The sequence below is a fragment of the Rhea americana genome, unplaced genomic scaffold (assembly GCF_003343005.1).
Source record: "Rhea americana isolate MKP2758 unplaced genomic scaffold, rheAme1 scaffold_29, whole genome shotgun sequence".
Classification (NCBI taxonomy): Eukaryota; Metazoa; Chordata; class Aves; order Rheiformes; family Rheidae; genus Rhea; species Rhea americana.
The window spans coordinates 4,958,748-4,981,993 of NW_028186412.1; the positions used below are offsets into that span (position 1 = coordinate 4,958,748).

Below are 23,246 nucleotides of genomic sequence, written 5' to 3' on the forward strand. Positions count from 1 at the left end.
ACTGTTACTGYCATTTGTTTGTCAGCAGCAGCAGCAAGAGCCTGTTTAGTCCACAAAATCCTGCATTTTGGCATGCCCATTTTGGCATGCAGGTCAGAGGTTTTATGAATCATAAATGAGAGGCAGAGGTGAAGAATTTTGGGCAGTCTGTGGTGAAAGACATGAAGAGGTCCCTTAATTTGAAATAGACTGTTTAAATAGATCCAAGTATCTCCTTCATTTTCTACCTTAGTGTTTCAGTCTCTCAGCTTCTGCCTCTCAACTTTTCCAAATTACCTCCTAAGCAGTGAAACCTTGCACCTAAGTTTCAAGGTATCTCTGCAATGCTTTTATGACGCTGCACTCTGCTTTTGAACACAGTTCAGAAGCATTCAGTATATGAAAACCCCTCCCATGTGAACAGGAATGGATTCCAAGTGTCTGTCTACTGAAGCTCAGAAATCTGTTCATCTGGTAAGGCTAATTTTTAAAAGAAATGTCTCCTTTCCCGAGAGCCTAATTATGAAGCAATTGCTCTTACCAGGCCTGAGGGCATTTTATTTTTAGCAAATTTAATGATGCTGCATGCTGGCAGGTTCAGGAGCATTTTGCAGGAAGACTTTTATTCAAACTTCTTTCTGTAACACCTACTTAGCAATCTTAAGTATAAATCTTTCAGTATCCAATATAAGGAGGAATTCTTTCATCTCCRCAGTAATCCACAGAGTACTGTTTTCCTTAGAAAAGGAAAAGAGACAACTAGTACCTGCTGTGTAGACATAATAACCAGTGTTTAAATTTTTTTTCTCTAGTGAAAAGAGATGTGTACAGCAAGACTAATAGTTTTCATGATGTCAGCATCAGGTTTGCACACAGCAGTCACGGAATGCATAGGTCATAGTGCTTAAATGGTTTATCTCTTTTCATAAGTAAGTTTGAAATTGCAAAAATCACACCAGATATGTATGATGAGTAGAAAATGTCCTGGCTAGCATTCTRCCTGCCATCAGGTAGCTGTAATGTCAAAGTAAATAACTGTCTAACAAGATAAGCAAATATTAAAATAATTATGCATAACTTAAGATGCACATTTCAGTCTGATGTGACTGCTCTTCTCCAGAAGTCAGAGTGGTGGCCTTAGTTTGCAGTAGCTAGCCCTAGCATTAAAACTACTTCTAAACAACAACACCTTCATCAAAGTTACATGAGCTTTCATTTATCTGCCTTAAAATTCATACATCAGCTAGTTTCTCCTAACTTTCCTGAGCATCTTCCATATTCATTTAAGAATTCAAGGTCCAGCTTATGAATTATATTTAAATGTACGGAAACGCTGCATCACAGAGGGCTCAAGTATATGAAGGGCCAGCTTGTCCAAGTTGTGCCATGTATATTCTGTCTGATCTGAGGTAGTATTGGGCTGTTTAAATGGAAATAGCTTAAACTGATGGAAACTGAAATAAATTTTCTCCAATCTCTCCAATGAACACAGATAATGGAAGGCAGAAAAAATTGAAACAAGAAAATAAAAGACTTAGATACTAAAGAATAATTTTGAAAATTGTAGCCTCAGGGAAATTTGCCTGCTGTGGCAGGCATGCTCTTGCCCATAGTTCCTTCTTTCTCAGCTACTATATCTGGGCTTGACATGCTCATTTCAATGRAATGGGAAACCCCAAAAGAGGATGATCTTCTAGGTCCCGTTGAGACAAAAGTCAAGATGTGACCAGGGTTCGCACACAAACTCAKATCTTTGGAAGCAGTCCCTGGGCTTGCAGTTTACACATAGGCTTTAAAGCTCGAAAGTAACTTGAGAGAAAAGGAAGGCAATACTTATAAACAAGTCTCCTGCTCAAGTAAGAGAAATGTGGAAGGGGAGAGACAAGAGAAACAGAGAAAGAAACACATACAAAGAGGATATTCCTGACAAAGAAATGATATATAGAAGCAGAGTTCCTAGACTCTTCAGAGGATTCTTGAGTGATGAATTGCCTAGAGCAGAGTTATATACACAGATACCTTAGTGCTTTGTGCAGATCTGTATGTTTAGAACGTAAAGAGTGACTTTTCTGGAGTCTGTATGTCTATTTGCTTTATTTGCGCATCTCCCTAAAAAGAGAAAGTGTAAATCATCCTCAAGACTGGAGAAAAATATATGCTTAAAGTAATGGGAAATCTTGAAACACACTGGAGCTCCTCARTGATGATACACCAGTTCTACAAGGGGATTCTAGGCAGAAATAAATCTTTGTTTTTCTTTTTTTCTTTGTCTACTGAACCCAAGAACACTTCTGTGTTCTCAAGAAAACATAGGTTCCCCAGCTTTGTCCTGACTTCATMCTGGAGTAAGACATAGTGATTGGCCAGCAAGTAAGTTCACAGAAGGGAGGGTTCAAGAAGTAAGTCAAGACTACAGCCTGCACAGGGCAAGGAGAATACGACAGGTCAGGAGTTCTCTGTGGTAGGACCTGAGCAGAGCAGCCTGCTGAAAGGGCAGCTCTACCAGGCAAGGTAGCACCACGCAGAGACAGGTTGCGTGTGATGGAAACTTTACTATCCRTTCAAAATTCCCACTGATTTAAACTAACAGCAAGAAGTAACACCTATTAAACTGGTAATCCCCAAACATGGACCTATTTATCTTAAAAAAAGATATATTTTATGTATATAATATTGCTTATCCAAGAGTATAACTATAGCCTACATATTTTAATTCAGTTTAATAATCTTCATTCTGCAGAAGATTAAACTGAAGCTAAAGAAATTTTAGTGTTTCACAAAATGGTCATGTAGTTGCATAGAATTTACAAGGTTAAAACTGAGGAAGTGATGGAAAGGGAAAAAATAATGGCTATAGATTTTTTAGGAAAAATTGCAAATTATAGTTCTTAATTTATGAAATATAAAGCCTGGAAGACCTCAGAATAGTCAAGCTCAGGAGTCCCTGCCATTACAGTATTCTTTGGTCACTACAGCACCAGATGTTAAGCTTAAACATATATATATATGTGTATACATACCTGTAAGTACCTGTTTCCAAGGAAGGGCTAATGAACACACTGTGAAAGTATTGGTATTTTCTACTTATTTAACTAAAAATAAACACTGATTGCTCTAACATAATGTGAACATAAAAAATTTAAGTGACATTTTTAGAAAATGTGAATTTGGGTTCCCAAAATCATTATATCACAAACTCAATATAAGCAACTATTTTTGGAACTGGTGTTAGCTTCTACTGACTACAGGATAGTTTAGCTGGATGACTTAGCTGTAGAATCCTGTTCCAGCACTTAGCTCATAACCAACAGGAGCTCAGATACAAACAGGTTGAAACAAAACAACCAAAACAAACAAAGCAGCTAACCAGTATATGTTTTACCCAAAGCAGTCGCTTTCACAATTTACTGAAATCTTATCTTTCCCAATATATCTGCTCCTGGAATCCACATTTCTATTTCCATGTTCAGAGACAAAAACTTATCAAGAGTCTCCAGTCTTTAGAGTTGCATCTACATTGCTTTGATTTGCATACTCTGCTCAAGAACATCTTTTATCTCTTATTTTTCAGTTTCAGGCTAAATAAGATTAGTTCAAATATCAGGCAGCTCTAGTTTCCAAAGGCAGGGTACGTACTCAGTCTTTCCTCATCCCCTCCCATGAGAGTGTCCCTCTTGTCTTTTTATCCCAGCTGTATGTAAGCAGACTCTTTCTAAAATTTCTCTCTTAAAAAATAAAGACTCTCACATATTGCTAGCACTTTCCCCCAGGCTCTTATCACTGTGCATCTCAATCACTGCAATGTTATTCCTTAGCCTGGACAAACATAATCTGTTACCTCTAGTATCTATTCAAAATGCTGCTGTAAAGTCCATTTTTTGAGGCTATCATTTGTCTAAGTCATTCACACCTGTGCATCCCTCCACTGGATACCCTTTCCCCATTTAATCAATTATAGCTACTTACTTCCATTTCTAAGACATTTCAAACTCTAATGATTTCCCTTTCAGCCCTTCTGCAAGCATTTCTTATTCTGTATCCAATAGCTCATTATGTTTGCCCTCCACTTCCTACTTGTTAAATGTGAGCATCTTTATGCTTCTTTCTATGCAATACTTCTCTATAAACATCTCTGAATGAATAGTATGAAACAATGGAAAATTATTACTTTCATTACATGCATTGTCTGAGTCCTAGATTAGAAGCACTGAGGTTCTGAATTCAAAATGCTATGAAGTAAAGCTGTTTGAATAATTCACAGCATGGAATTTATTTAATGAATTTTGCTTCATTTTCTGTTTACAAAAAGATGAATTTGTTATTCAGAAGTACTCTCCAAATAATCTTTGCAAATTATTCTTGCCATGTTGCTTAAACGCAAGTAAATTTGAAAATTGGTCTGTTTAGACTTATATATAGGTCACATGATAAATTTCTGTAGCCTAGTTACAGGAACATAACTTAGAGGCAGGCTGTGAGTACAAATACTGGTGATTATAGATCCAAAATTCACTGTTTGACAATAATTTCTAAAATAATAGTTGTKGTGGTGGTGAACATTTCTACCAGTAAATTTAGCTTCCACAATATCATCTGAAACAAAGGAGAGAGAGATATAAACACAAAAGCTATTTTTACTTTAAAATACAAATGTTTTTTTTCAAAAGAATTGTCGTTTTGTTTTAAACTTAGTTCTCTAAGGGAAGGAAGCTTCCACGCCTGAGTTTCTTGTTTTTCTGTAATACGTAGCTGATTCACTTAACCCCATAGTAACTTTTCTTAGTCTCCTGGTTAAGAAACATTTGAAAAAAAGACTCAGAAAAAAAAAAAGGTGGCGAGTTCAAAGACATCGGCTTCCTAGAAGTTCGGAGGAAATCCATCTCTGTACGGAAAGGGGATCGTCAGAACAGCGTCGCCAGCGGCGGCACTGGCGGCAGCAAGCCCTCGGCGGCGGCCCCCAGCGCTGCCATCCGCAAGCGGGGCACCCGCCCGCACCTCCCCACTAGCCACAGCGCCTGCCGCGGGCTGGGGGCTGCGTAGGGCAGCAGAGGGGGCCGCGGGGCGACTCAGGGCGCACGGGGGAGCAGGGAGACGGAGGGAAACCTGGGACGAAGGGATCTGAGAGAGCATTACTAAAGCAGTAAAGTTCAAAGGCAATACAGAGGGAAAAGTGGAGAAAGGGTGTGAGAGGTGTAAGACATCCTTCTGTAGAAAAATAGGCTTTGTTCATTCCCCTGCTTGTGCAATTACATGGAGCTTTTAATTTTGGGGGGTACTTTTTCCTATTCTGGATGTATAAATCTTATCTTGCCTRTCTCAGCAGCTATAACCTTATTTCACTGGTCAGGACAATGCCKTTATGCAGTGGCACAGAGTTAGGTGAAAGGCAATAAACTATGATCTAAATGACATAGTATTCATGATTTATGTATAAATATTCCTTCTTAGTGTTCTCACAGGACTCAACCAACTAACTTTCCTTCCAAACAGGTCAGGGAGTTTGAGATACTGCATTTCCTATTCCCATGCAACTATAGCTTTCAACAAAGAATGCCTTGAATGCCTCAAAACAGTTAACTAAAATTAATCATCTGGGAAAACACTAAATACATCCATGTACCAGATACAGCCTGTGAAACAAGGTCACTAGATACTGCTTTTGACTGAGGGTCAGAAATTCTTCCAGGCCCGCTCAGAGCTGGGTTCAGCTCCAGTGCCGGCAGCGGATACAAACCCGGATCAAACTTCCAATCCTTTCTTGCTGTATCGCCACAACAATTTGCGAGCGAGGGTTCGTGCCTCTCCTTGTTTCCCTCTCCCTACGTGCTGTTTGGCTTTCGACCAGAGGTCAAGAACACCAGCCTCTAGCGTAGGAGCACAAAACTTACTCACAATTTGATCTCTTCCTCCAGTAAACTGTCCCGCCAACCGTCTCCCATACCATGTACAGTTCTACCTGCARTACCTATTGTAACTTCACAGCAACAACAGTAGTTATTACTTAAGTAGATAATGAGWATTATTAGGTGCCTTTTAAAGTGCGTCGAGGCTAAAAATTAAAGGGATAGAACTCCTGCGTAGACTTCTTCTCTATAGCCTATCAACAAATACTGTTTGGAACAGTTGAAAACTGCTGATTTCAGATGGAAAATAATTTCAATATATAATTTTATAACTAGATTTCTTTTCTTTGGTGCAGTGCTGGCATCWTTTTTTTAAGAAATTTGCTCTACTTTACCTATTATAACATTAAAATATATTCTATATTCAACACGYTGTCTATGGATTTCACAGAATCATTTCATAGAAATAGAGCTTAGACGCATTTGTCAAATTCTGTCTCCCCTCTTTTTTCTCTCAAATACATAGTGGACTTCACCTCTGAAGAGATGAAAAGGTGATGGATTCTAAAAGAGGACTAACATATGTAACACCTCCTTTCCTGCAGGAGCCCCTGAAGGTCTGTATTGCACTCATTCCATTTACTGTTAATGGACAACTGTTTTCCTCTTCCTAATTTTCAGTGGAAAGGGAGATTTTTTTATTACAATCTTTACTACRATTTTTAATTACTATTTTTATTACAATGTTCTTAGTAAACACTCTGTTCTCTATGAAACTTTTTTTTCAGGGAAAAACAAATGCCTAAACCCTAAAACATTCAGATTCCAGCTGAAACAGAAAATATTTGAATGCCTTCCCGGAGCTGCAGCTTGGAGTAGGATCATCACTGTAGACTTCATCACCCTGGTACATTGTGTCTGATGTGCCACCTAAAAGTAGACCATGATATAACATAGGAGGTGTATGTCCTTATAGGGAAATGGGAATATAAAACATACATTTCCATGGAAACCATGATGATAGTTGAATGTCAGAGTATTTGATTTTCAATGGAAATATTTCAGATTTATTTTTTTCACCCAAAGCTCAAAGTTTTCCAGACAAACAAATAATTGCTTTTCCTAGTTTTACGGGGAACATCTTTAATTTAGGAAGATGGGTACTAGGAAGGGGTTTTTCCTTTTTTTCCTTTGTTTTAATTAGATTTAGATAACTTAGCAATTGAGCTCTTACCTTGTAGATGTCCAGGAATCCACACTGATGGTCAAACCGAGTGTAGAGCTCGTTCAGCATGCTGATGACCTGCATAGGAGTGCACTGCGCGCAGATGGCAGTGAAACCCACAATGTCTGAGAAGAGCATCGTGACATCATCGAACTTCCTGGCTTGAACTTGCTGTCCCTGCCACAACTGCTGAGCCACTTCCTCGGGGAAAATAGAAATCAGAAGGTCTACTGTTTTCTTTTTCTCCTCTTCCAGAGCTTGGTGCGTGCATTCTAGTGTTGCCTTCAGCTTATCCATTCGTTTTTTCAAGCCATCTTGAGCCTTTGCTTGCTCCCCAACCAAAATGACATCACGAGTGGCATCGTGAATAGGTATGTCTGAAAGATGGAGGCCACGGCCCATCAGTTCATCCAGCTTGTCCACACAGGGGGAACCCAGAAACAAAATYGAATTTGATTCGGGCACATGAATCATTTGTCCTTTAACTTCCATCACCTGCAAAATAAAAATAGAGCTTAGAAAAGAAAAAACTATGCAAATATAGATGGATCCCCACTTTACTTTCAGTTTAGTGCACTGCTACTTATCTGCCTTCTACGGCCTCATTTCCTTCTCGGCTTAAATGATGAACATTTATACTCAGCTGTTCAAACAATGAGACTCACTCAGTCTACTCACCAAGGTGAGTCAAAAAATAGCCTTTGCTGATACAATAATATCCTCARATCATATGCTAGATTCCTTTTCAGCCCAATTAAATAAAAAAACAACTACAATAGCACATATTTTTYAGAATAGGTATAAGTAGTGTTTCTAAAATTTGCCAGTGGAATGTGCCTGGTCTGAAAAGCAAATCTCAGAGTAGCTCCTTCTCTGTTAATTAGCAATAAATGATTAAAAAATAGAAAAAAATAAARGGATATGAGAACAACTAGCTCAAAGCAGGTTAGTGAAATGGTGAAGCAGCTTCTGTTTTTTTTTTTCAGAGAAACAGCTACTAAGCCATGGGTTGCCATGTACAGGAGTCAAAAAAGAAGATATGAGAAAACTCTATAAAATAATGAATGGCAGAAAAAGTGTGCCAATTTTCCCAGCTCCTATTTGGATGCATACAAACATGCAGTCTAATTGAAGGGCAACGTTATCTGTTAGAATCTGTGTATTACTTGCTGATATTGATTTACATAATTTCTCTTTGTAGAATGAAAGAAGGAACTATAGGAAAGGAGCATTAGAAAGGATGAGTTGGTTCTCCACATTGTTTTACGGAACCTTTAAATAATTTTCATCTCAGTTCCCAGATCAGATTTCGTGTTTCACTGTTAAATGGCTAGATGTCCCAGTGCTAGAGTGCTGTCTGCGGTTGGCAGGAATGAGAGCCTGGCTTGTTACCTCTTGCACCAATCCACACACAAAGCTACCAGACTGAAATGGACATTGAAACTCTACTGTAATTATACATTGTTTGGGGTTACATTACGATTTTATTAACTTATTTGTGAGTCACACAAGAGTAACTGTCAATCAAAGTAAAGAAGCAAAGGGCCAATTTTTGCTTGAATATATTTTTTTTTTAAAAGGAATAAAAAGATAAGATGAACTTACAAGTTTTGCTTAAACAGAAAAAAATTAAATATGGTAAATTGTACTTTTCTGTAAATATAGCCTACCATAGCCTCTGCAGTAACCAGTAATCATAGCTCATGTTTTTGTTCGAGGAGTGCACAGAGTCCAGGGTGATATTGTGCTAGGTGATCTAAAAAATACAGYCCTTATCCCAAGGAGCTCATAGTCAAAACAGACACAACGCAGAACACCACACAAACTTTGTGCATCCAAGCATRAAGTTCCTGTACTTGTTAGGCACCATAATTTCTGAATCCTGCATTTTTCTATTACATGCAATCTAGTGAAGCAGAATGATCTCCTCATCACCTTTTCTTTCATCAGGCAGGCATTCCCTCACCCTTACATGATTCACTATATCATTCAGTCCTCCTCCCATCCACAATCTCCCCCAAAGGAAAATAGAAAAACCTCAAGCAGAGAATCCAGTGGTGTCTGCATGTGACATAAGCRTCGAAATGCCTGAAAGCTCCTGTCGCACTAACATGGTACTTTCCATGGTTGGGGGAGATGCTGTGAAACTCCTGTTTCTATTAGGGTTTTCTTATTTCTATTAGGGATTTCYTACACCAGGTAATATGCCAGCATTGCAGACCTCACTCTAAGTGTGAGGTCTGAGCCCATCCCATCCTCATGCCCCTCTGCCTCCACGGGAGCACACCTTACCCAGCTGGCAACTCTACAAATATTACTTCTGATATCAGCCTGGGAACTCATCAAATGAAAGATCTTCAGCATTTAAAGTTGTCTTTTTTTTTTATTCACATTCCTATGCACGCACAAATGTTTACATTCCTAAGGCTTTGTTCCCCAGCTTCTTTCTGGAAGAGCCATCTCTGCGAGAAGGTTGGTTAGACTGAGCAAATTTAATGTTGCACAGCTAATTCTTCTTTTACATTTTTAAAATGTATGGCTTCCTGCTTAACGCGTAAGGGAAATAGGTGCATGCAGCCTCATCCTTTCAAAGGGCACACATGAAATTGTTCTAACTTTGAAGTGCAAATTGCCAAACGTGAGCTATATAGCATGGCATTTCTAAATTCCCCTTTTCCCTTTTTCAGGGAGCTTTTCTGATTTGTGTGCCTCAGACATCGTTGACRTAGAAAACATGCATCTCACGTCACCATTTCACTCCTCCCTCTCCAGGTGAAAATAAGGTGTCACTTTGGAGGAAAGAGCATGACCTTGGACCCTGGCTGAGGGTGAGCTTCTTACCAGCAAGTCAAGGGCACTTGGCCAGGAATTGTGTTTCTCCTGTTAACCTGCCATGAGACTAGAAGAAAATTAATATATGCCTCTGTGCTCCTGCTTCCCCTTTGTCAAAATAGGCTTTAAATTCTTTGATGTGATCCCCAACTGTCTGTGCCAGCCTTTCTCAGGTGGACACTTCTCAGGAAGCACTAGCCTAGTGAATAATGTACCAGACAGCACTTTGGAGTCCTATGCTCCACTTCTGGGTGACCCCAGGCAAATTATCAGCTATGAATGCTTATTTGGCCTTTCAACACAGTGGGAACAATAATGCTGACCTCCCTGCAACACGCTTTGAGATTTATGTGTGACAAGCAATAGAAAACACAGGTAAACCTGTAAAATGTTTATCTAAYAATAATCTGTTCTTCTGCCCAACTGAGCTGAGCCCCTGCTTCACCAAGTCTGAGGGCTTCAGCACATTTTCATCATGTTAAGCACACTTAGAAATTTTTGCTAAGATATTCTCCCTACATAACTACTTAATTTCCAAAAGTGTCAAAGCTTCAGTGCTATTTCAACTTTATCATCTGGATATTTTTATCACTTGCTCTGCTAAACAGAAGTTGTTGGTATTTACTATCATTTCTTTCATGTTTTGTTAGTGATTCTGATGCTCTGCTCTTTCTTGATCACTGAGGGCCTCTTTAAGTGGCCAAATAAGGAACTGGAGAGCAGATGCAAAGCTGCCTTCACTTGCCTGGGGATAAATAATCCAGTCTTGTAAAAAGCTAAGTATGGTATCATTCTTTGCAAAGCTCTTCTGTTCCAAAGACGCCGTTATCAGTGCTGCTTTTTACATATGTAGAAACTGATCTCTCAGGGTCCACCTAGTCGCCCAGTCTCTTGACCACASTGTTTCTGATATGATTCCAACCTATTCCAATTAGGATTCAGAATAACCTCCAGCTCTTTCCTTTGGACCCTCTTGCCTCTTAGATCCTTTTCTGTACCTTGAAGTGTAACTAAATGAAACTGAAGTTTGGCATAGCATGGCTCACCTCTGTACAGCTCCCCAGGACTAGGCTGCTTTATACCCAGACTGTGAGCCTACAGGCAGTCAGGACTACATCAGCTGTCTTTCTTGTAAGCAGGGAAGGATTGAAACATTTTTATCATCAGCTGTATTTCATTACTGCTCTGTTTCATTGCTTTCCTGTCTGTTTAATTATCTTCTCCYGGAATAAAATGAGAATAATTCCACTGTTTTCAGAAGACAGTCTCGTGATCTACAGTGGTATAATGGAATAGAGAATATTTTTAAATGAGCAATTACATGTTAGTGTTTACGGGATTAYGTTGCTGTGAAATGGTGGCACAGCCTAGGTAGCTCCAGGAAGAAAAATAAAAAGGCTATCACTGAGCTTTGCTTTCACTGCAGACCGACTGCAAAGAACGKGGAGCAAATAGAAGAGGCCCTGACTCTCAGAGGCTCTTTCAGTCCCTCTCTCCCCAAAGACCTACCTAGGAAACACTGACAGACTTTAAATCTGCTGTTTTAGAACATGAGAGAGTATCCTACTGTGCTGTACACCAATAGCTACTTCATTAGGTACACATTATCCAGGCTCTGCATGCTCTGAATTCATGCAAACCTAGGATTAAGTAYGGATCAAAAGCTTATGAATCAAATGCCAACTCCACTGCCTAGTCTTCAAGGAAAAGCATGGGGAAAAGCATCATCTGCTATACTGATGGAAGACGATACTCCTTTTTACAAAGACAGACATTTTGGAATACTGACTGAGAGAAGGTATAAACATTTTCTATGGCRTTAGGCCAGGCTCACGGATTCTGCATCCTCTACAATTTCCCTTGAAGTAGTAGAGCTTCCACTTTGATTTTGATCAGCATGTAATCCCYACCGTATTGTGATTATAGCCTTTCCTTTTTTGATTGGGAGTGGAGTAGGCCACACTGAACAATTACACACACATGCTTGTCCTCATACAGTGAAACAATTTAATGAAAATAAGCAGAGCTTCTTATTTAATAGGTGTATGATTAATGAGAGGACTAAGCGGTGTTTGGAGGAAAACTGATCTACRAAAAATTAATCTGGACACCATCATACATTTCAAGATATATATAAAAAAAAAAAGTTCAGAAAACAGGAAGAATCACTGCATCCTGAGGTTGCGAATACTGGGTGACTTTTAGAAATGTGAGTCAGTGTGGCCTGTAATTTAACACAGCTGAATTCACTTCCCTGAGTGTCCTGTATGATACATGGCAGTATCTCACAGACATTTACATCAAGATATTCCAAAGTATTTAGGCAGTTAAGAGCTTAGAGAGATTTTGTAAGCACTGGACAATGTAACTGGTCACTTGTAGAAAGAAATGTTATGACTCTGCTTGCTATGTTTCTGGGTGACACATCTAGAGGAAGGGCTGTAAGTATGAWGGATGACATCCTTGATAAATCTCTTGATAAACTGGAGAAATAAGATGAAAGTAGGATGCAAATTAGTGGCAATGAAGTATGCTTAGACAGGAATAATCAAATGCAAAAATACAGGACAGCTAGTAGTTCCTTAGAAGGTGACCCTGAGGTTACAGAGTAGAATAGATAAATACAAGTCAACAAGACATGCTGTCATTAAAAAAAGCAAACATTATATGAGGATGTATAAACAAGACTATAGCTTGCAAAACACAGGAAGTAATCCTACTGCTCTGAGCACCAGTGCTCATGTTTGGTGTAATACTTAAAGAAACAAGTGGATCAATGGGAAACAGTCTGGTGAAGAGCAGTGGAAGTGATGAAAGGTCTAGGAAATATGACCTATTCCCCCAAAACTGAAAAAATCTGAGTTCATCCTGAAGAAGAAAAGACTTGGGGAAGGATATGACACTCTTCAAATAGAAGAGCTGATGCAAAGAAGAGAAACTATTCTACATATCCGATGGTAAAAGGACAAGAAGTCTAAAACTGGGGCRAGGGGGGAGAAGAGTTTCATACGAGATATTCCTTTCAAATAACAGGAACAGTRAAAACAGAAACAGATCAATTGGTTAGGACCTTGTTTCTCCATTACTACAGATTTGTGAGTGCAGGGTAAACAAGAATCTACCAAAGTTTATGAACCTTGCTGGGAAGCAGAGGGATGAACTAGATGACTTAACAGAGATCTAGGCGGAGATGAGGAGGGGAGATACAGAAGGATATCATTTTGTCTTCATACCAAAATTATCCAATTTAAACAGTTCCAGGATAATTAAAGCAGTGCAACAGTGTGGATAGTGTAGAATCTCCCTTACTTCACTCAGCCTACAACTAACTAGTCATTTTATGCTCTTTTTATAGGGAAGAAAAGAAACAGGTACTTCTAGGATAAAATTCAAGTCGTGTACCTAAGACGTCTAGCTCAGGGTGGAATGAATCAAGTCCTAGAAATACCTAATTTTCTCCACTGATAAAGGGAACATGAGGTTCAGATATAATTGCCTATGTTGATCAAAGCAGTCCTATTCCCTATCAGTATAAATCTAATTCACACTGATACAGATATTCTGTGTATTTAAAGATATCTAAAGGCCAATACATAAATGTACTGAGCAAAGTACAAGCATAAATCCACTACTAGTCTAACAGACTTCTATTTTTAACATCTGAAAATTCAACGTAGTTWTTTGAACAAAAGCTTAATTTGCCCCTAAGTTAACTCAGCTCTGAGRTTGGTTGACCACTAACATAGCCAGAACATGACTCTGAACTTAAACACAGAACTAGAAACAGCTATTACAGCCTTTTTGATATTCCAGCTCTGCTTGCAGATTGGAATAAGCTAGGGTCAGAGCCAGCAGAACTAACTGCGAAGAAAGATTCACGGGAATAAGAAAAATTCAGATTCAAATGAAACCTGGATTTGCCATCTAATATCTGTCAATTAGACATCAAAGCATCTAAATTCAACATAAGAATGATAAAAAGCACCATTACCATAAAAAATCTTCCATTACACCTATCTTTTGTTAAAAAAAGACAAAGAGAAATGCATATCACTTCCACAGAAGTGAAAAAACTATTTAATMAGTCAGAGCATAATGCAATTGAATAAACTAGGCAGGGTTTGCTCAGCACAACTTGGGAGATGTTCAGGTTCTTGAGGAAGTAGAACCCTTAGCATTTGCTTACAAACTTGGATTTCCAGCTCGATGCATTGTCAAAAGACATTATTCCATTCAGCAGCAAAGTGACTGTTACAAATTTCTGGTTATTTATAGAAATCCCTACAGTATTATATAATATGCAACAGCCTTCAAACCAAAGACAGCAAATTTAACATTTTCTGTGTGTCTTGGACACTCGAAGCACATACATACAACATGTATGTTGGAGGGAACATACCTTCAGGAAATCCAAGCCATTGGTAGGATGGTCAGTAGGACACCTGTTACTTGTAGGYGTCACACACTTCGACTAGGGTATTAGATTTTTAGGTATCAATCATTATTTCTCTCTGCCATTTCATCAAAAGCTTTGATATTTTATGAAGACATATAGTTATTCAATGTATTCCAATAACATAGAATTATTACAAATTTACAGCATGAGGGTGGAAGATCTCTATCAGTCAGGAACAGAGCATGGAAAATAATTTTCTAGGAAATGCCCATTTGTTTAGCCTAAAAATCATCTTTCTCTCTCAGTGTTCTGATTAGATTGATTTTTTCATAATCCAGTGGAACGGTCCTGGATTTCTCATGGATCATGGATATTAGAAATTGCATGATTTCTRCTCTTGGATCACCAAACAACTCCTAAAGTTAAGGATTTTAGGAGCCCCATGGAACTTCTCAATGAGATTCACATTCTTGATGTAAAGTTTAAAATGGAGAAGAGGATTAACTGCTTTGAGCAGCTGTAGATTCTGGGGAGATTCCAATTTATGGGATATTTCACAATTTTTCATTTAACTCTGAGTCAGCTAAAAGCCTTTAAAAAAATTCCCGAAAACCAGAAGCCCTGCTTCTTGACAGGAACTGTGAGAATTGTGCTAGCAGTAAACATGTTTCAAACAGAAGATTCTCAACCAATATATTTTTGTTAATTTTGCATTTCAAGCTGAAAAAAAAATGCATTCTTTTGTACTCATGACCTCGTCAGAGTTTGATTATAACACAGCCAAATCAATCAAGCTGTAAGGGAAACTGCTCATATTTAATATTCCCTCTGTGTTTGTACAAGACAAATGGAAGAGAATTACCYTGAAGTTCCAATGAATGTATGTAAAACAGTACTCATTGTCATAAGTTTTCTGGGAAAAGGAAATGGACTATTAAGCTGCATTTTCTTTCCCTTTTAAAAAAGGGATGAAGAATGAGAAAACAAGAATGAAACATTTGAGAAAGTCATTAAAGATTTCTGAAAAGTTTGTTCTTCAGTTCAAACTAATTTCCATTAGCCTGATAAGGCACAGAGGTAGAGGATGACGCAAATATCCAGTTTGCCATCTTCACAGAGGGAAAAATCAAGTTTGTTACCATTAAGTCACCAGGAATAATTCTTCCAAATTAGTAAATAAGGTTCCTAACAAAATACTTTTCTTGTCTTTTTGTGTGCCTGCCTATATTTTAAGAACATTCCCAGAAATCTATGCATTATCATTTATAACAGCCATTCTCTGACTTGCAAAGGTTTACCCTGTCCATGACTCTTACTGTTTCTAAGTCAATACAAAATATTATAGCAGACCTATAAGCCTTAAAGTAACATATTTTGATTTTTTTTTTTTTTTTTTTTTTTTTTTTTTTTTGAGGAGGAGGAGGAGGAAAGGAAGAGAGTGAGAGAATCTGGGAAAAAATGAAACTGTGGTTTCACTTTTAGTCTTCTGGAGAGAACATGAAGAACTCACAGCTCCTGCCCCAAAAGCAGATCAGAGGGTCTGATGATATGAGAACAGTACCCACAACCTGGCCGTCAGCGGGATGAGGGTTTATGGAGGTAAGCTTAACACACCTAATGGCAGGCACTCCTGTAGCTGCCACTGACTTTAATGGTACCCATGTCCTTACCATGTCAGTATTTCATACAGAACATGCTTAATTACAAGCAGAAAACTCAACTTCTGCATAGAAGATAATGTACTATCTGTCTGCTTGACTGCTCCTTTAAAATCTTGTCTCTCTTTTTCTTTTTTAGAAATAGCATTCTATTTCTCATCTTACAAAGCAGTGTAATGGCCAGCACCCAGATCAAGGTAATGTTCAGTGCTTTCCACTAGATCAAATTTTACAAAGGTCAAGGTGTATGCAGAGAAATTTCTGTTATGGTAAATGTCTAACAAAAATTAATGAGAGTAATTTAAGATTGCCTTTTCAAGACAGGACATTTCTGCTGTTTAAAACAAATATGTCATTCTATTTTTACCTGTTGTCTGCTTTGTGCAAATCCAGAACAGCTGGGTTATGCAGGAACAGAAGTGGCTGACTGAAAGACATAAAAGATGGGCCCAGTCCTTCCTACAAATATTAGCTTAAAATTAATTTTTTATATTTATCTAGGCCTTCCATTTTGCTGTTGGTGTAGTATTCCATGCAGTTCTGTGCTGTCATGCCACAGGAAAAAACGATCAGGGAATGAATTCCTCTGGAGACTCTACTCTGAACGGGGGCCCTTTTTTGCTGTRTGTTGTAGAAATACAACAAATCGTACCACTCCTGTTCCACTGAGTTTATACTGGACATTCTCGACTTAATACTCAGGATAAAGATACAAGTAAGATCACTGAGACTATCTTGCTAAAGGAAAGAACCACACATGTTCATATAATGCAACTCTAATTACCTCATTCTTGTAAAGAACTTCTTAATTGACAACTATTAGTTGTTAATTTGTTAAAGACGCAGCTTTTTACTGATTTCTATTAAAGTCAATCCAACTGGATTTTGGAAGAATTCACCATTCACGCTGAAGCCAGCGGAAAGGCTCCCATGCTCCACAGCTTTGTTACCTTTTGTTCCTACAGTTTTCACCACAATATTTTTGCAGATGCACAAATGAGTTCAACACCTAATGCTTCCATTATTCAGCTCCTAGCAAAATCTTCTCGTTTGAACATGAACTGTCCCAGCTGTCTAGTAGACAGCTAGCTGACTTGCTAGTAGATAGTATTCTTCATCACGCTGTGATAACCTTCTCTAAATATTTTTCTTTCTAGATCCAGGTTAGTTTGTTGCTTGGTGGAAGTTGCTTTTAAACAAAATGCAGTGGAACAGTTAACTGAGAATATACATTTATTCATGAGAACAGCAGGCAATGAGCAGCAGAAGCAGCTTTCCCCTTTGATCTATGCAGAACAGATATATATATATGTATCTATAGAATCCATTAGGAGGTGTGACATTTCATCACCAACCTAGGCATCTTAAAACTCCAGTGATTAAAAGATCTTTTTGCCTTTGCACTAACTGGCTTGCAGACAATTTTTATCCTTTAGGACTTACGTGCACTAACTCCTTTCCTGTTCTATTTCATTTTAAGTACACACATCAGTTCCAAATTCCTGCCAACACCACTCCAAGCAAACTGATTAAATGTAGAGTTCTCTGTTGGTATTTTTACTTTGTTTTTCTTCTTATTGCACCATATATCAAACACTTTTGCAGCTTTGATAAAAGAGTCTATCATTAGAATCTGATATAGAGATTCATCAATTCTGATCTCTTGGTGCAGTATACATTTTCAGAACACCGGGACAAGAAATTTCTGTTTTTCCCAGACCAATCATTTCCAAGTTAGATATAATTAGACAGCCATTTCAGCTCTCAGTAAAGCTATTGTAAATACATCCAGCTGATTTTAATGGGAACTGCATCAGGTCTTTCAAATTAACTTTTTGTATTTTACTTAGAAAGACTGAATTCCTTTCAATATATTTGGTACAAATTACAACATTAACAGACCTCTCATCCACAACTTTCTATTAATTATCATAGTCGACCTGTAACAGTAAAATACATCTTTATGTGGAGTCTCCTAGAGGCTATGTTAAAGTTCCTTATTTGAGAAGAAGGCATTGGCCTACTTTAACAGTCCCAGGTTGAAGGTGTCATTTTTAATGAATACCACTGTGTATTTATTTTACAGTCCATCATGAAACAAAAAGCAAACAAAAATATTACAATCCCTTCAAGATTACTATTAATAAAGTATACACAGAGTCTGAGAGGAAATAGCTAGGATGTAGTAAATATTCACATTTCCACGTGTTAAAATATCTTCTTAGCTTCCAGTTTTGTCCAATAAAATTAATTATTTTTTTCTTGAAATGGTAACAAAGGAAAATAAATGAACTTAGGTGAAAGGTAGTATTTTAAAAGCAAGACAAAGTTTCAGTCCTCTTGATTATTCTAGTCCAAATTCAAGGAAACAGTTCATGCAAGCTGCTTCTATKCAAGCATGAGTGTGGATGCAAATGGGAGGCTCAGCTGCTACAGAAAAGAGTAGAATTGATCAGTCTAAACATTTTGAGAACTGCAGTCTTATGAAGTTCTCCACTCAATCTGCATATTTTTGTCCTCAAATATCTCAGACAAGGTTTGCAGAATTGCTCAGTACTTGCTCCGGGCTGACAGGCACAGCTCTAGAGGCCACGGGACTGCCACAGCGCAGTGCTATGAGTCAGCTGAGGAGTACTGTAGAGAAGCAGAAAATATTTGCACAAGCACAGCATGACATTAACAACACAGCTACCTGGCTTTTGGATTATGGTCAGATTACATCTGGCAGGCTGAAAGACCAAGCAAAGATGATGTAAAGTTGTCTGTACACACATAGACTGACAGGACCAACTTCATCCAATTTATGTAAATCTTGATCTGCTGCTAATTTGGAGTTGTGAATTCCCTAAAGGGCAGAGTACTTGATGAGCACCCCAATTTGATGCATTGTCATTCATATGTTTTTTTGCACGTTAAAGCTTTTAAGCCTAAAATCCTGTTTTCAGAAGTCAGTTTTAAGAAGATGAGGTAGATGCCTTTCAAATTTTCAGTTTTTGTATTTCCATTCCTTTTAGAAGGCCAGAAGCACTTTCCTTCTCATGGATGACTGCTGAGTCCCCCACGCTATTAGCTCTGGAGTTATTAAACAGGTCTTARTGTATTTTGCTACAATACACTAAAAAAAAAAAAAGTCAGAAAACTTTGAAAATAATTTTTCCAGGAGAAGAAGTGCTCCTGCCACTGCTGAGAGCAGGGCACAGATTACATTAGTGCTCCACATTCAGCAGTCTCATTACTTATCACATCTCAACAAAGGTGATTAAACTCAGCTAATAGTTTTCTGCACTGTCTGAAGGAGATATGAAACCAGTGAAAAGCACTACTTCCTTACCTCTAGCAAAACCTAGTGAGTTTAGAAATTACAGTGGTACTCCCAGACTAGCCTCTGCAGCCGTAGCCGTGGAGGCTGGAGCACACACTCTGCCTTGCTCCTCACCCACAGGAAGGTCTGGATTCACCCCTTCAGCCCTGAATCCTAATCACCCGCKGACTCGCTCCTACTGCTGTGCGCTGCCCTCATGCAGTGGTGCTGGCCTCCCATCACCACTACCGCAATGTTATTTATGCAGTAGTGATAGATGGAGTGCACTATATCTGCAAATATATCTATGTGTATATATATGTATATATATGTATAACTATCTGCCAATAGTTACATAGCAAGGACTAGCCAGGAAGGATCTACGACAAATGTTTTTTTTTTGTATTTACCCAGGCTAGATGCAATGTTGGTGTTACATATGGGGCTGATGTGCCTCCTGCTAATCCTGCTGTYTGGAGCAAGCACCACATCCCAGGATGTTACTGCAGAAATTACAGGCCCAYCATGCTGTCCTTAGCTGCAGCCCTGGTTTCTCAAAGGTAGTGTGTTTTCTACCATGCCACCTGCTAGCTTCCCACCAGGTCCCATCTCCTTCTCTCCTTTATGCCTGCTGGGGTTATTAGGGACCTGACTGACCCCTGAACAGGCAGGTTTGTAGCAGCATCAGCTCCCTGATGCTCTTATTTTAATATCTCCTGARGGAAAACTGGCGCAGTCCCAGAATCTCCCACGAAAGAGACCCCATGAGAAGAGTCTAAAAGGAAAAGGAAATCCTTAATGAAGCTAATTTAACTTAGTTAATAACACTGGAAATCTGAAGCCTTCTACGGGTGATGATWCATTGTAAGGTGAATGACTCACTGTAAGGTACTCTATCTGTAGTACCTACCACTTCTGGGCACGTGTGTTTTCATCASTGACATTGCACTTTGATTATTTATTTGGGCTTTGCTTTACCTGGTGGTCACTGACTCTTGTAAAGTTATGTGGTACAGGCTTATTTCATATATACAAAAAGACACATTCAGGAACAGCTTCTCGAAAAAATGGCATGGTCTGTTTGGATTCAATAAGCAATGAGGCTGTTTTGGGGCCTAGTAATACACAGTTCTGTCTTAAATGATTTATCACTGATGTCAGATACTGCTATAGTGCCATAGTACAGTGTAATACGTAGATTTTTCCTTTATATTTACACCAGAAATCCCTTTCCATTTATTTTTTCTTCTATTCTTTCCATTGTCCATTTATGTTTTATGGTACTCAAACTAACACAAACACAAGAAATTGCAATCTTTCTTTAGTTTTCAAATATAACTTGCAATATTTGGCTAGATATGATAATCTTCAAAGTGCTTAATTTTAATAAATGTGTTCCTTAATGTAATTTCAAGTCAATGAAACAATTAGCATAAGGAAGCACTAAAAATTAGGATCTTTAAGAAAGTATTAAGACTATATACAGCATTTTAAAGAGTAGTAAATCTTAYTGTATTCTCAAGGTGATGATACTATGAAATAAAATTCTGATCCTCAGAATGACACTGGTTGATGCACTGGGAAAATATAGAAGGTATGACCTCAGCTTCTTATGAGCAGGATCATATGATTTATTTACAGAGTCAAAATAAGTACAAATAAGCTAATTCTCCCAAATAATCTATTCTTACATGGTATTTCATCAAAAGGATGATTACCAAAAAACAAAAGAAGGTAAAATTTTGCTATTCTTAATCACATTGCAACATTGTCTTTTGATTTAAATCCATGGGTTTGTTCATAGATCAGCTGATTTATTCAAAAAGAGAAACTATYTGTGTATTAATGTATCTTGTAAATTAGATAGCTTGCATTCACAGAGGAGTGACAGAAAATGAAGATAATTATCCAGCTTCAGATAAGGGCAAGTTACACACAAAAGCAGACCAATGACTAGCTCTGTGTTAAAACACAAATACTCTCACAAGATAGAATTTTGGGATTTGTATCTTTTGTTTAGAAAGTTTTCCAACTGCTTTAAAAATGCATGCTTTTCCTGGAGGGATGCTCCTGAACAGTAAAAATGAAAAGGCCTAATTTGGATTCTGATAATGTTAATCAGGAGGCTGTTTACTGACAACAGCACACTGTGGGACAGAATAAATGAATGGAAAATCACTCCTTCCTCAAATAACCAAAATACATCCTTCTGTTATTGAAGGAAGCAGAAGATTCTTGGTAATATCTACTATTACATGCTACTAGTATATGTTGTGTCAGTTTATTATAATAAATTGAAGTAGTCTAATGTAAACGACTCTCTGATAACATTTGTGGTTTGTCAGTCACAGCTAAACAGTATAACTAGCCATTTTCTCCAATGTCTTCCCACACATGTTTGTGAAAGGAAATAACACCTTTTGCTCAACAGGCAGGAAAATAAGGCCTTGTTTACCAAAACTCATTTTGATGCATTAGTGATCTCTGAAAAGATAGAAGAATGAACTCGCTTTTTCTCTTCTTTCTGCCTTGGTTAAAGGCCCCTCAGCAATCTAAAAACACTATTATATATCAGACACAATAACACAACTGAATAATGTTAAATGACCACAAATTACCCAAGGTACTTCAATTATATTTAGGTACCCGAAGTAAAAATCTAGCCTATTGAAATAAATGGCTAAACGACCAACTTCAACAAGGCAAGAACTCTACTGCAGGTTCTTGTCTGCACTAAGAAATTATATATTACTTAAATGTTGATGACTTTATACAAAATACACCACTTCAAAAGTTCACTACATCTGAATGCTCGTATTTCATAAAAAACAGCTAACAATTGAAGTTAGCAGGAAAAAAAATAAATCAGCCAAAGTTTATTCTGCAAAAACTTTCCAGAGATCATCTTCCAGATTTCCAGAGCTGTATCGCAAACTTTGAATCATCAGAAAAGTAAGTGCTACAGAGGTGAGCTGAATCTGAAGTTGAGTTTCATGTGTGTAAATCACTCGTCAGTCGAATTGTCTTGGCTTCTTACAAGTAGCAATGACAACAACATAGCTAACTCACATTGCCAAACATTTAACCTGTTAYTTCAGGACAATTTTGTTACACAAGTTAAAATCTGAGATCTTGTAATAAAACCATTTCACAGATGAAATGACAAATTCTAGAGATGCAAGATCATTCCTAGTGTTTCAGTCTGTAGTAGGTTAAATCTTCAAGAAATACCCTTACATTCAAATTCATTATTATAACAATCTACACGTGTATTCTTCTGGAGTAAGAATTGAAATTTGGCAACATATTTGAAAAATATATTTTAGACCACATTTTTGCATGTCTGGTTATAGCTTCAAATTCAAAACTGTTGTAATCACCCAATTCCAAAAATGCTGACTTTAGTAAGCTCCTCAGTCATTCTCAAACATAGTCCCTTCCTGAAGACTGATACATATATATTCTTAATACATACAACAAATAGTAGTAGCAGCTCATCAAAAATTTCCTGTTTATTTTTTATGTCAGAAAATGATGATTCTATGAAATYAAAATATTTCATGGGTATACATTAATTAAATCAAAGAATAGGACAAAAAATACATCCACATACACTCAGAAATTCAAAGCTCTTCTGTTCACTAGTATAAATGAAGTGATAAAATATAAATTAAAAGGCTTCATCTTTATTTAAACAAACAACTTCAATCTTACGGAAAGAAAAATACTACATTTTGAAGATTTGTTCTCAAAATTTTGAAATACCAAGTTATAATTTTAATTTTTGAACAGAAGAAAATTATAAGTGTCAGGATTCTCTATGGTTAAGGAATTTGAAGTTTTGATAATTTCTCATAATGCCAACTCACAAAAGATCACATCGTTTATATGGGGCATTCAGCATTTATGTAGGGCATCATACCTTGAGCTGTAACTAATAGAAAGAATTTGCTCTTCAATACATACAGGAAAAAAAAAGAAAGAGGGACAAATGAAACAAGAGGGAGATGGC

At 37.7% G+C, this 23,246-nt stretch overlaps 1 protein-coding gene across 1 annotated transcript in view; it reads right to left on the reverse strand.

Moving 5' to 3' along the window:
* GUCY1A2 (guanylate cyclase 1 soluble subunit alpha 2) overlaps positions 1 to 23,246 on the reverse strand; it is a 148,096-nt gene that overhangs the window by 61,774 nt on the left and 63,076 nt on the right. The window contains exon 5 of the mRNA XM_085309098.1: positions 7,057 to 7,542. Coding sequence (XP_085165224.1) covers positions 7,057 to 7,542 — 486 coding nt within the window. The remainder of the gene's footprint in view (positions 1 to 7,056; positions 7,543 to 23,246) is intronic.